Source organism: Colobus angolensis, unplaced genomic scaffold (genome assembly GCF_000951035.1).
Source record: "Colobus angolensis palliatus isolate OR3802 unplaced genomic scaffold, Cang.pa_1.0 Scaffold63, whole genome shotgun sequence".
NCBI classification, from domain to species: domain Eukaryota; kingdom Metazoa; phylum Chordata; class Mammalia; order Primates; family Cercopithecidae; genus Colobus; species Colobus angolensis.
Genome location: NW_012119932.1, coordinates 2,371,597 through 2,384,513, shown reverse-complemented (window position 1 = coordinate 2,384,513; position 12,917 = coordinate 2,371,597). Strand labels below are relative to the sequence as shown.

Genomic DNA, 12,917 nt, shown 5'->3' with positions numbered 1-12,917 from the left:
AAAAAAAAAAAAAAAAAAAAAGGTAAAAAATAAAATAAAATACATAAAAATAAAAAAATAGCCAGGTGTGGTGGCACACATCTGTGGTCCCAGCTAGTCAGGAGGCTGAGGCAAGAGGATTGCTTGCGCCCAGGAGGTCAAGGCTGCAGTGAGCCATGATCATGCTACTGCATTCCAGCCTGACAGAGCAAGACCCTGTCTCAAAACCAAACCAAACCAAAGCAAAACAAAACAAAGGCAAGAGTGTTATATCAAGTATACAACAATTTTGGCTGATATGAAACACATGCACAACACTCAAAAGATAAAGCTATACCTCTTCAGATTGCACAGGTATTTATCAACCTGAGAGACAGCATTTTCTGCATCTAACTTTGTTCAATAGATCCTGTTATTTTTATATTATTAAGGAAGAGATCACTTAAAAGGTAGCCATGATGTGAGTCTAAGTGTTAGAAGGGTAACCTAAGTAAATGAAATGACAGTTTAGCCCTATCTTTTAACCCAATAGTTCCATCTTCTTCTCCTTGTAAACTTACTGCTGAAACTAATGAAAAGTAGAAGAACTGACTAACTTGGCTGTGCTTTTCCTCCCGTTCCCCATCAGTGTCTGATGGAGATGCTATAATTAGCAACGTAATGAGAATTGAAGGGTAAACAAGAAGAATTTTTCCCAGAGCACACATCAAGGGTTAGAAGACTGGAACAGGAAAACCAGCCTGAGATTAAAATATTTTCCCTGCCCAACCAAAGGGCATCTATACCTAGATCTATACACAGATCTTTCCAGGCAAAGACAAGGGAAAGAGTGTTGGTGGCATTGCTTTCTGGAAACTGATTTATGCCTAAACTCTCAACACCTGTTGCTTTGCAAAACTAGCGTGAAGGATTGGTTTTCTGTTTATCTGGCATTCAACTGAGCAGAACTCCCAAATATTGAATCTGTATTTTTCTGCACTTAACTTGTAAAGATAAATAATTGGCAAATATGCTTCTATTGGACACTTATTTAAAAAAAAATTAGAATAGTTTTAAAAGATTTAGAGGTAGAAGGCTCTTTGCATGTCTAATGTTAGTTCAATCATCTTCATTTTGTTTATGAAGAGAATGAGACTGAGACAGGTCACATCATTTGTTCTAAATGTTGGATTAAAGCCAAGATTCCTGAGATCCAGCCTAGTACTTTTTCCAGGGAATTCAATGGACAGGGAAACATTATTCTGCCTGTATCAGCAATACTTTATGATAAGAACTGTTCTTCGTGAGGAGCCTGACTTCATCAAGAGAGTCTAACTCCTGAAGTGCTTCTGAATGTTTTACTTTTTCTCCCTAATTGTTTTTTTAAAAATGTAACTCTCTTTTCTCAGCTAACTGGAATATTCAAACCTGACACCCCATCTCCCAACCATCGAGGATGAATGGAGATTCCCTTTACCTGCTCCCCACTCTCAGCGTTGACACTGCATGGCTTAGTTGATCTGTTCTTAGCAGAAACCAACTTGGCCCTTCAAAGCCAGCTCAGAAGGCTTAGGTCCAGGCTATCAGGATATACCATTGCTCTTCCTTTTCATTTGTCTAAGGCTTTACTTTATAACCCCTCGATTGTTACTTCTGATGATATTCTTATGCTTGCTTGGTTTATGCCAGGAAGAGAAAATAAAATTGTCAAATGGTTCACATGTGTCAATAATTACTTACGTACAAGGTGATAGCTATTTTTTTTCTTGGTAATGAAGCAAATGTTTCAGAAATCTGATTGAGCTTATATAACAATCCTGTTACCAGAATGAAACTGTTATTTAAAATACAGAAATAATCAGAATCACTGGAGTTAATTCTTTCTTTATTTTATTTATTTATTTATTTCAAGATGGAGTCTTGCTCTGTCGCTCAGGCTGGAGTGCAGTGGCGCGATCTGGGCTCACTGCGAGCTCCGCCTCCTGGGTTCACGCCATTCTCCTGCCTTAGCCTCCCAAGTAGCTGAGACTACAGGCGCCCGCCACCATGCCCAGCTATTTTTTTTTCTTTTTGTTTATATTTTTAGTAGAGACGTAGTTTCCTTGTGTTAGCCAGGATGGTCTCGATCTCCTGACCTTGTGATCCGGCCGCCTCAGCCTCCCAAAGTGCTGGGATTACAGGCATGAGCCACCGCGCCCAGCCGGAGTTAACTCTTTCTATAATTACAGACAAGGATAAGGAATAACCCAACTGCCTGCACACAAGTAACCTCACCACGTGTTCTTGTGGGTTTTCTTGTTTTTATGTTTTGAGACAGGGTCTCACAACTGTCACCTACTCAGGCTGGAATGCAGTGGCGCAATCATAGCTCACTGCAGCTCAACCTCTTGGACTCAAGCAGTTGTCTTGCGTCAGCCTCCCGATAAGCTGGGACCTACAGGCGTGCACCACTACTCCTGGCTAATTTTAATTTTTTGTAGAGATAGGGGTCCACCATGTGAACCAGGCTGGTCTTGAACTCTTGGGCTCAAGTGATTCTCCTGCCTTAGCCTCCCAAAGGACTGGGGTTACAGGCAGGAGCCACCATGTCCAGTGAACATATTTATTTCTAAAGTATGATTTTTCGTATTTCTTTGATTGTGGATTTTTTTCCCCCTGACTGCTGCAAAGCAGAAAAAGAAACAAAAAGAAAAAAGATTTGCGAAGTTAACATTCATACATCAACAACTGCCGCAACCTCTCTTGGTGTTCTGCAAATGAGACTTCTGGTGGGAAATCATTAATTGTGAACTGAATTTTTTTGTCTTTCAGAACAAGGGAAAGGCAATCTTCATGTAACATCACTAGAAGATGCAGAATGCCGCAGAACCAAGGAACGCCTTTCTAATGGAAACAGTCGTGGTTCAGTTTCCAAGTCTTCCCGCAATATCCCAAGGAGACACACCTTAGGGGGGCCCCGAAGTTCCAAGGAAATACTGGGAATGCAAACATCTGAGATGGATCGGAAGAGAGAAGCGTTCCTAGAACATCTGAAGCAGAAGTATCCCCACCACGCCTCTGCAATCATGGGTCACCAAGAGAGGCTGAGAGACCAGGTACGAATATGCTCTCATTTCTCCTTGGGTAGCTCGCTCTTTAATGAACGTCAAGCAAAGTAAACTTACCTTCACTCTGAAAGGTAAAGGATAGCTTAGTGGACTGTGCATACTATTTACTTGTTCCGGATCTGTTTGGGGGCTTGGGAGGAGGAAGCCGGGTGGTGTAGAAAACTTCTGCCTGCAAGCTCAGTCTTCTTTGCCAATATAGCAAGAGAACAGGAGGTCAGGCCAGAGAGGAAGGACCTAGAGAGTATGCAGTTCCCCAAAAGAGTGTTCCCATGTTCAACCACAAACACATCTAAACGCATCTAAGTGCAGGTAATGAAGGGGTATTACCTCACTGAGGAAAGCGTGGTACCAACTACTGTGTACCCTGAAAGCAAGGAGTGCTTAGCACTGTGAATGAATGAAGTAGTGAATGAATGAATACACAAATACATAAATTTTTTTCAGGGTAAAATAGATCTTACAGATATAGACTTGTGGTAACTCCTTTTCCTTAAAAAACTGACATGAGGGTTTTGTTTCTGCTCTTCTTTTTTTTTTGGATGGGTTCTTGCCCTATTGCTCAGGCTGGAGTGCAGTAGTGTGATCGTAGCTCATTGCAGCCTAGAATTCCTGCACTCAAGATCCTCTCACCTCAGCCTCCTGACTAGCTGGGACTACAGACATGCAGCACCATGCCCGGGCTAGTTTTTTATTTTTGGTAGTGGAGACGGGGTCTTGCTCTATTGACCAGGCTGGTCTTGAACTCCTGGCCTCAGGCGATCCTCCTGCCTCTGCCTCCCAAAGTACTAGAATTACAAGCATGAACCACTGTGCCTAACATTTTTTTTTTCTTTTGAATTACAGATGTGCTCCTTCTGCATGCCTTGCTTCGTGCTAGCTTTCTGTGTTCACCTACCTGTTTCCTCTGGTTATTTTGACAGCCACATAGACATTACCCAACTGTGGCTAGGGATGTTTTTGTTTCTTGGCTGTGTGCAATGACTTTTAGCAGATAGAGTAGGTTTGGGGCCACAGGAGATAGGAGGCCTCCTCTACTGACCTCACTGGTGTATTATCAGATTGACCTTTGAGTATGGAGAACGTAGGGAAGGAAGCAGAAAGCACTTAACCATAAGTGTGATGGGTGGGGGTGGGAAGAAGGGCAGGATGATACTGATTTCCACATGAGGGAGACAAGCTCAGTGTTTTAACTCTGCTGTCTTCCCAGTTAGGTGCAAAAATTATGTCTAACTCACTCAGCCTTTGATTATCCATGGAAATGGGGATTGGCATCAGCCCAAATAATTGAAATCTATGCTTTATTCTCAATCTCATATTCTTCCTTAAATTCAACCTTCTCTTCTAGTGAATCATTATCTGAGTGGCTAAAAATGTGAAATGTGCTTTATGGACTTCATGTTTGCTTTTTCTTCACACTTCCAACAGTCAGTAAACCCAGACAAAGAGAAAAGAAGAATCCTGCTGTAATTCTTTGATAATTTTAAAAAAGCGTTGGGCACGTGGCTCATGCCTATAATCCCAGCACTCTGGGAGGCCAAGGCGAGGGGATCACTTGAGGCCAGGAGTTTGAGACCAGCCTGGGTAACACAGCGAGACCCCATCTCAACAAAAAATTTTTAAAAAATTAGCTGGATGTGGTGGCACATACCTGTAGTCCCTGCTTCTCAGGAGGCTAAGGTGGGAAGATCACTGAAGCCCAAAAATCAGATCCTGTCTCTAAAAAGAAAGTATAAGTTTTGCTGAGAAATATGGAAATTGGCCTGTCAAAAATGGTGTATCTTTCCATGTCAAAAATAATGATTATTGTTACTCTTCTTATTTGCGGTGTCCTAATTATTGCTATTGCTACAATAATGGTAGCTTTGATTAAAACAATTACAAGGGGAGCCTAGCTGTAATTAAGGTTGAAAGGAGTAATGAATATGTTTTGGTGTTCTCAAGCTCTGATCTGCTGTTACATACATTGCCAGTTCTGCCATGGCTGGCCAGCTGTCCCCTCTCTGGATAATGCGGGAAGAACAAGTCACATTCTGTCTTTCTGCCTCTTTTGTACTCCAAGCTGACCTTCCAAAAGGGAAGAGATTTTAATGCATGAATCTATGTACACATTTTTATTCTCTTGTTAACGGGAAGGGGGTCCTGACCCCAAGAGAGGGTTTTGAATCTCACACAAGAAAGAATTCAGGGCGAGTCTGTAAAGTGAAAGCAAGTTTTTTTGTTTGTTTGTTTTTGTTTTGTTTTTGTTTTTGAGACGGAGTCTCGCTCTGTTGCCCAGGCTGGAGTACAGTGACGCGATCTCGGCTCACTGCAACCTCCGCCTCTCAGGTTCAAGCAGTTCTCTTGCCTCAGCCCCTGAGTAATTGGGATTATAAATATGCACCACTACACCCAGTTAATTTTTGTATTTTTAGTAGAGATGGGGTTTTACCATGTTGGCCAGGCTGATCTTGAATTCTTGACCTCAGGTGATCTACCTGCCTCGGCCTCCCAAAGTGCTGGGATTACAGGTGTGAGCCACTGTGCCCGACAAAAGCAAGTTTATTAGGAAAGTAAAGAAATAAAAGAATGGCTACTCCATAGGGTAGCCCTGAGGACTGCTGGTTGCCCATTTTTGTGGTTATTTCTTGATGGTATGCTAAACAAGGGGTGGATTTTCATGCCTCCCCTTTTTAGACCATATAAGATAATTTCCTGACGTTGCCATGGCATTTGTAAACTGTCATGGCACTGGTGGGGGTGTAGCAGTGAGGACAGCCAGAGGTCACTCATGTGGCCATGTTGGTTTTCATAGGTTTTGGCTGGCGTCTTTACTGTGATCTGTTTTATCAGCAGGGGTTTTATGATCTGTATCTTGTGATGACCTCCTATCTCACCCTGTGACGTAAAATGTCTTAACCATCTGGGAATGCAGCCCAGTAGGTCTCAGCCTCATTTTACGTAACTCCTATTTAAGATGGAGTTGCTCTGGTTCAAATGCCCCTAACACTGTCACTGCACTTCTGCAAGCGAACTCCAGCCAGTATTGTAAACACCAGAGATCAGCGTAGACATGGCCTATGAAATTGCTGCAGACATGATCTCATCTTCTGTCTTTTCCATTCTGTTTCTCCTGCTACCCATTTTCCCTTTCCTCTCTTCCTCTCTGCAATGCCATTTGTTCCTCCTGGACCTTCTCAGTGTGGACTATTCCAGGCTTCCTTTGCAGGAAGATTACACAGCTAGCTGTAAGAAGGAAGTCAGATAACACACATCTGATGCTCTCTTCCAGATACTGAGGCTCTTAATACCAGATACTCTTCTGGCAGCTGTTTTTCTGGCTTCCTCTCAGAGAAGTATCCTTGATAAGAAGAGAGCCAATCAGCAAGACAGAGAATAAGATGTTGAAAATGATGTATCTGGCGTCTAACATGAAATCTCTTAAAATCTAGGTTCTTTTTTTTTTTTTTCTTTTTTGGAAGACAGGGTCTTGCTCTGTTGTCCAGGCTAGAGTGCAGTGGCATGATCATGGCTCACTGCAGCCTCAACCTCCCTGGCTCAAGGAATCCTCCTGCCCCAGCACCCACCCCCCGCCCACCCCCCACCCACCCCTAGATAACTGGGACTACAGAAATGCATCACCATACCCGACTGAAAATCTAGGTTCTAATTTCCTACTATTAAACATAAGAAGAATGAGAACATGCCTTATATTTCAAAATCTGACTTCAAACACTGGAAGATTCACGGTTGCAAAACTTCTGTTTGTCTTTAAAAAATATGTTGGTCAAGGGTTTTCCTTAGTCAAAATTATTGAAAGGCTAAGAGGTCACCTTAACTCCCTTTACAGTCTTCAAAAAATGTGGGTGGCCCTTATTGCAACATAATGCTGGTCTGCATAATAGTAGCTGTGATCGTTAAGGACTCTTGTCAGCATAACCTTAGTTGTGCAGGGCAATCAGGCTATACAGCCGCATTGCCTGGCAGCTAAGGGCTTGGTTCTGGAGGCAGGCAGGACTGATCAGGATCCAGCCTTCACAATATGCTAATTGTATTATTTGGGCTGATAGCTTAATCTTTCTTTCTTTTATTTTTTATTTTATTTTATTTTTTGAGACAGAGTGTCACTCTGTCAGTCACCCAGGCTGGAGTACAGTGGTACGATCTTGGCTCCCTGCAACCTTCTCCTCCTGGGTTCAAGCCATTCTTGTGCCTCAAGCCTCCCGAGTAGCTGGGATTACAGGTGTGCACCACCATGCCCAGCTAATTTTTGTATTTTTAGTAAAAATGGGGTTTCACCATGTTGACCAGGCTGGTCTGGAACTCAAGTGATCTGCCCGCCTCAGCCTCCCAAAGTGTTGGGATTATAGGTGTGAGCCACTGCACCCAACCTTAATGGCTTAATCTTTCTCTGTCTCAGTTTCCTCATTTGTCAAGGGACAATAGTATCTACATCATGGAGCACTGAGAAATACAATGATGGAATCTTTTACTGTTTCACTGGCAGCTTTTAGCGTGATAATATTCTGGTTTATAGTGTCCCAAAAAAGAGTCTCAAAGGCTTTTATTTTAAAATTAATGTTTAAAATCATTTGACTTCTTTATATTTTCGAGACAAGATCTTGCTCTTGTTTAGAGTTCAGTGTTGTGATCACAGCTCACTGCAGCCTTGAACTCCTGGGCTCAAGCGATCCTCTCACCTCAGCCTCCTGAGTAGCAACTATAGGCACACGCCACCACTTCTGGCCAATTTTTAAAATTATTTGTAGGGACAGGGTCTTGCTGTGTTGCCCAGACTCGTCTTCAATGCCTGGCCTCAAGTGATTCTCTCGCCTTGACCTCCAAAAGTGGTGGGATTACAGGCATGAGCCACCGCACGTGGCCTCACTTGACTTTATTATCAACAAATATTTGAGTGCCTGAAGAGGTTAGTTTTTTCCATTGTTAAAGAATAACTTTATTACATTTCTGAAACTGGTATTTTTCTTTCATTCAGTGCTTAGTATTCATATTTATTTTATTTATTCATCCCCTATATATTCGTTTGGCACGTACCACGGTAAAAGCATTGGTGAAGAATGGAAACCACTAGACTTAACCCTGTCTTCAATTCAGCAAAAGAAATAGGCATTCACATATAAAGAATAGTCTTTCAAGATCTAGCCCAGATGTCACGCCTTCTGAGATGGTCATAACATTGCAGTACTGCAGTACTTACACTGCAGCATCCAATCGGGTTGCATTACGTTTTTTTCTTACATTTCTTTTTCTCACCTAGAATTATCTTCTGGAGGTAGAAACCTTGTCTTACCACCCATTTCTTCTCTCACCTCTGTAAACTCAGCATTTAAGGGAATACACAACCTAGATTAGGCTAGATCCAAAATACCTGTTGCATGAAGGAACAAGCCACTATTTCTAATACAGTTAGAATGTGATAGATGGTACAGATAGAGAGGGGTACAGAGCCACAGAATTGAATAATTAATTGCAGTTCGAGCAGTCAGAAAGAAGAGATTTCTTAACTAAGAAGTTAAGAATGGCTAAGTAATTTTCCCCCAAGTTAAAAAGCCAACATTTGAACCAGGGCCGGAATTTCCTCCTGTCCTCAGAGGAGGTCTCCAGAAAAAAAAAAATCCAGTTTATGGTCTTCTCATTCATTATGGGCCTATGGACCTTGATTTCTTTCAAGGTTTTCTTCCACCTCTAATTTTTCCAAAATTTGTTGACATCATGTACATCACATTGGGTCAAGCAATAGAGCCATAGACATGACTTCTATTGCCATTTCTTTAAAAAGGCAAATCTGGCTGAGCGTGGTGACTCACACCTGTAATCTCAACACTTTGGGAGGCTGAGGTGGGCAGATCACGAGGTCAGGATATCGAGACCATCCTGGCTAACATGGTGAAACCCCGTCTCTACTAAAAAAAAAAGAAAAATACAAAAAATTAGCTGGGCATGGTGGTGCACGCCTGTAGTCCCAACTACTCTGGAGGCTGAGGCAGGAGAATTGCTTGAACCAGGAGGCAGAGGTTGCAGTGAGTCAAGATCGCACCACTGCACTCCAGCCTGGATGACAGAGCGAGACTCCATCTCAAAAATAATAATAATAATAATTTTTAAAAAAGCAAATCTTACTCCATTCCAGAGCATATTAAATAACCAATAACCATAGAAAATAGATTTCTATCTGTATTTCATATAAAAAGAAAGTTGCTTTTTATATGGGGGGACACAGCCAGTAAGTGGCAGCACCAGTATTTAAATCCAATTATCTTCCTGTGTGTGGCAGCCTTGCTCTTAACTTCTAGATCAGACCACCTCTCTGATGGGGGATGAAACAGAAAGATGTTCTGAAATGCTGAGGAAAAGAAGGACTGGACTGAGGACCAGTCTGCCTCATGTCAGTAAGTGTGAATGAGATTTAATGCTCATCCTGGAATGGATGAAGTAGCAGTGTCCTGGTTGGATCTGCCTTTAATAATTTGAAGAAGAAAAGGAGTTTGGCACTAAAGAAGCAGCGGTGTGCATGCCTGTAGTCCCAGCTTCTTGGGAGGCTGAGTTGGGATCATCCAAGCCCAGAGGTCAAGGTTGCTGTGAACTGAGCAGTGATCGCACCACTGCACTCCAGCCTGGGTAATGGAGTGAGACTGTCTCAAAAATAAAGAAATAATAAAGAAGCAGTTGCATACATAGTGGTGAGTATACAGAAAGTGAAAACTGAGAAAATGTTAACCATTTTCAGAGCAACCACTGCACATGAAAGGAGTATGGTATCATAACAGAATCACGAGTCATAGCTGGAGGGTTTATAATATTGCATGTGCGAGGCCCGTGAGCAAAGAAGATGATAGGATCCAATCAGTAGAAAAACATCTTTTGTCCTCAGAGAAATTCCAGATAATCTTAGATATGTCTAAAGACAATCAGGATGCAGTCAGTGATCAGAAACAATAGTCATTTACATTTGTGTATGATGAAAAACAAAAGTAAAAAAAAAATGAACAGAAAGAAGAAGCTGATATCTAAGAGAGATGATGTTCCTCAAGGGATGAGATGAAGGAGTTAGCCTAGATATGATTCCTGGAGGACTGCTTTATTTTTTACTTTTTTTTTTCTTTTTTTTGAGATGGACTCTGGCTCTCTCACCCAGGCTGGAGTGCAGTGGCGCAATCTCAGCTTACTGCAACCTCCACATCCAGGGTTCAGCCTCCTGCCTCAGCCTCCCATGCAGCTGGGACTACAGGCACATGCCACCATGCCTGGATAAATTTTGTATTTTTAGTAGAGATGGGGTTTCACCACACTGGCCAGGATGCTCTCAGACTTCTGACCTCAAGTGAATTTACCTGCCCTGGCCTCCAAAAGTGCCAGGATTACAGGAGTGAGCCACTGCACCCGGCTGAGGACTGACACTTTGAATTGTGACTCAAGGGTCATCTCAGAAGATTTGGACTATTACATAGTAGGACATCTTGCAGCAGAGATGGAACAATTAAAAAGACTAAATTCAGGGGTTGTAGTTTTACTTGCAAAATTGACTTACAGTTGACGTTAATCACCCAGAATGCAGAAAAAGAGCAAAGGAATCCTAAATGGGGATCATTCATAACATATCGCTTTTGATCCATGTTTAATTGGGTGCCACCAACCTCAGCATTAGCTTTCATTTTAATTAGCGATATGGAAGAGCAAACGAACATTATCTTGAGAATAATGCTATATTAAGGAAAGCTCTGCAAGAAATCAAGATGAAATTATACTAGAAAACCTGCTAAGGAGTGCCCGGGGGTAGGTGGGGAAGTATGGAAAGGCAAGAACCGAAGTCTAGCTAGGCAGTGTCAGGAGACACCTGGAAAGTGGTAATCAGCTAGAGGAAATTGCCACAAAATTAGATGGAAATTTTCAGTATTGAGGGATCTAAAAAAGACCAATGTGATTCAGTTCAGTGCATAGATGCAGAACTCATATTGCAAATGTCCAAATCATCCTTCCTGTCTTTTCTTATGAAGCTTGAGCCTTTGCCATTTATTCATTCTTCCTGCAGGTATGTTCTTGGATTAATTCATTCAAATGCTTATTTATTTACTAGGGATCTACCTTTTGAGGTTGGCATTGAACATTATGTAAAAAGTACAAGGCCAGGCACAGTGGCTCATCCCTGTAATCCCAGCACTTTGGGAGGCTGAGGCAGGTGAATTGCCTGAGCTCAGGAGTTCGAGACCAGCCTGAGCAACATGGTCTTAGGAGGCTGAGATGGGAGGATTATTTGAGCCTGGGAAGTCAAGGCTGCAGTGAGTCATGATCATTCCACCATACTCCAACATGGGTGACAGAGCAAGACCCTCTCTTAGTCCATTTGTGTTACTGTAAAAAATACCAGAGGTTGGGTGATTTATAAAGAATAAAGGTTTATTTGGCTCTTGATTCTGATGGTTGCAAAGTTCAAGATTGGGCCTCTGCATCTGGTGAGGGCCTTAGGATGCTTCCACTCATGACCAAAAGGGGAGAGCCTCTATTTGCAGAGATCACATTGTATGAAAGGATGCAAGAGTGATGAGGAGGTGCCAGGCTCTTTTTAACAACCAGTGCTCATAGGAACTAAGAAAGTGAGACCTCACTCACCCCTAAGGGAGAGCATTCATCCCGTTCATGAGGGATCCACCAGCCAGCATAACTCAAACACCTCCCATTAGGCCCCTTCAACTTTGGGGATGAAATTTCAACGTGAGATTTGGAGGGGACAAATATCCAAACCATAGCATGCACTGCCAAAGAGGTATCTCTTTACCGAAAACAATACAAACCTTTGGGTCTGATTTGAGTGTGGAATGATCCAGGAATACTTCATTTAATATTTAATTTCCAAGAAGCTGAAGCTATCATTACTCATTTATAATTTTGTTAGATGTGATCAGAGAATACAATCTGTAAAGCTCTTACTTTTAAATTTCGCTTAAAGATTAGTTTACAAAGTTTTTCTTAGAATAAAATACACAATCAGTGTTTTATAAGTATTGCATAGTTAGTCATGGACAATTATCCATTCTGCATGCTATGCACATACATACGCACACATATGTGTTGGGTTTGTTGCTTGTATTATTCATTTCTTCTCAGTCTTTATTTTTTAAGGTTGTTCACTTCTGAGCAAAGTATAATGAAGTCTCCCATATAATTGTATTTTTATCTTTTTCTCCCTTCATTCCTAAGAATTTCTGATTCACAGGTTTTTAGTTGCTATCACACCTTCTTTATAAGTTATGTCTTTAACATTACCAGATGACCTCTTCATTCTGTTTAGTGTCTGTCAACTTTTTTTTAATATTATCACTCTTGATTTACATTTGTTTGCATCTGTCAGGTATGTCTTATCATTTATTTTCAATGTTTCTGTATTAATTCAGGTTGAGTATCCCTAATCTGAAAATCCAAAATGAAATGTTCCCAAATCTGAAACTTTTTGAGCATCAATATGATGCTCAAAGGTCATGCTCATGGAAGCATTTCAGATTTCGGATTTTTGGATTAGGGATGCTCAACTAGTAGCTATATACTGCAAATATTCTAAAATCCAAAAAAAAATCTGAAACCTGAAACACCTCTTGTCCCAAGCATTTTGGGTAACAGTTACTCAACCTTTAATGAGTATGTTTATTAGAAACTACATACATATTGGCCAGGTGCGGTGGCTCAAGCCTGTAATCCCAACACTTTGGGACGCCAAGGCAGGCAGATCACCTGACGTCAGGAGTTCAAGGCCAGCCTGGCCAATATGGTGAAACCCTGTCTCTAGTAAAAATGCAAAAGTTCGCTGGGTGTGGTGGCACATGCCTATAATCCCAGCTACTCAGAGCTTAAGGCAGGAAAATT

The 12,917-nt window shown here is 41.7% G+C and overlaps 1 protein-coding gene across 5 annotated transcripts in view; it reads left to right on the top strand.

Moving 5' to 3' along the window:
• KIAA1217 (KIAA1217 ortholog) overlaps positions 1 to 12,917 on the top strand; it is an 865,191-nt gene that overhangs the window by 530,161 nt on the left and 322,113 nt on the right. For 4 of the 5 annotated variants that reach the window (XM_011963834.1, XM_011963832.1, XM_011963833.1 and 1 more), the window contains one exon: positions 2,770 to 3,053. In XM_011963834.1, the coding sequence (XP_011819224.1) occupies positions 2,940 to 3,053 (114 nt within the window). In that variant the 5' untranslated portion in view covers positions 2,770 to 2,939. Of the gene's footprint in view, positions 1 to 1,711; positions 1,728 to 2,769; positions 3,054 to 12,917 lie in introns of those variants that run through there. The other variant, XM_011963835.1, reaches the window with a different exon arrangement.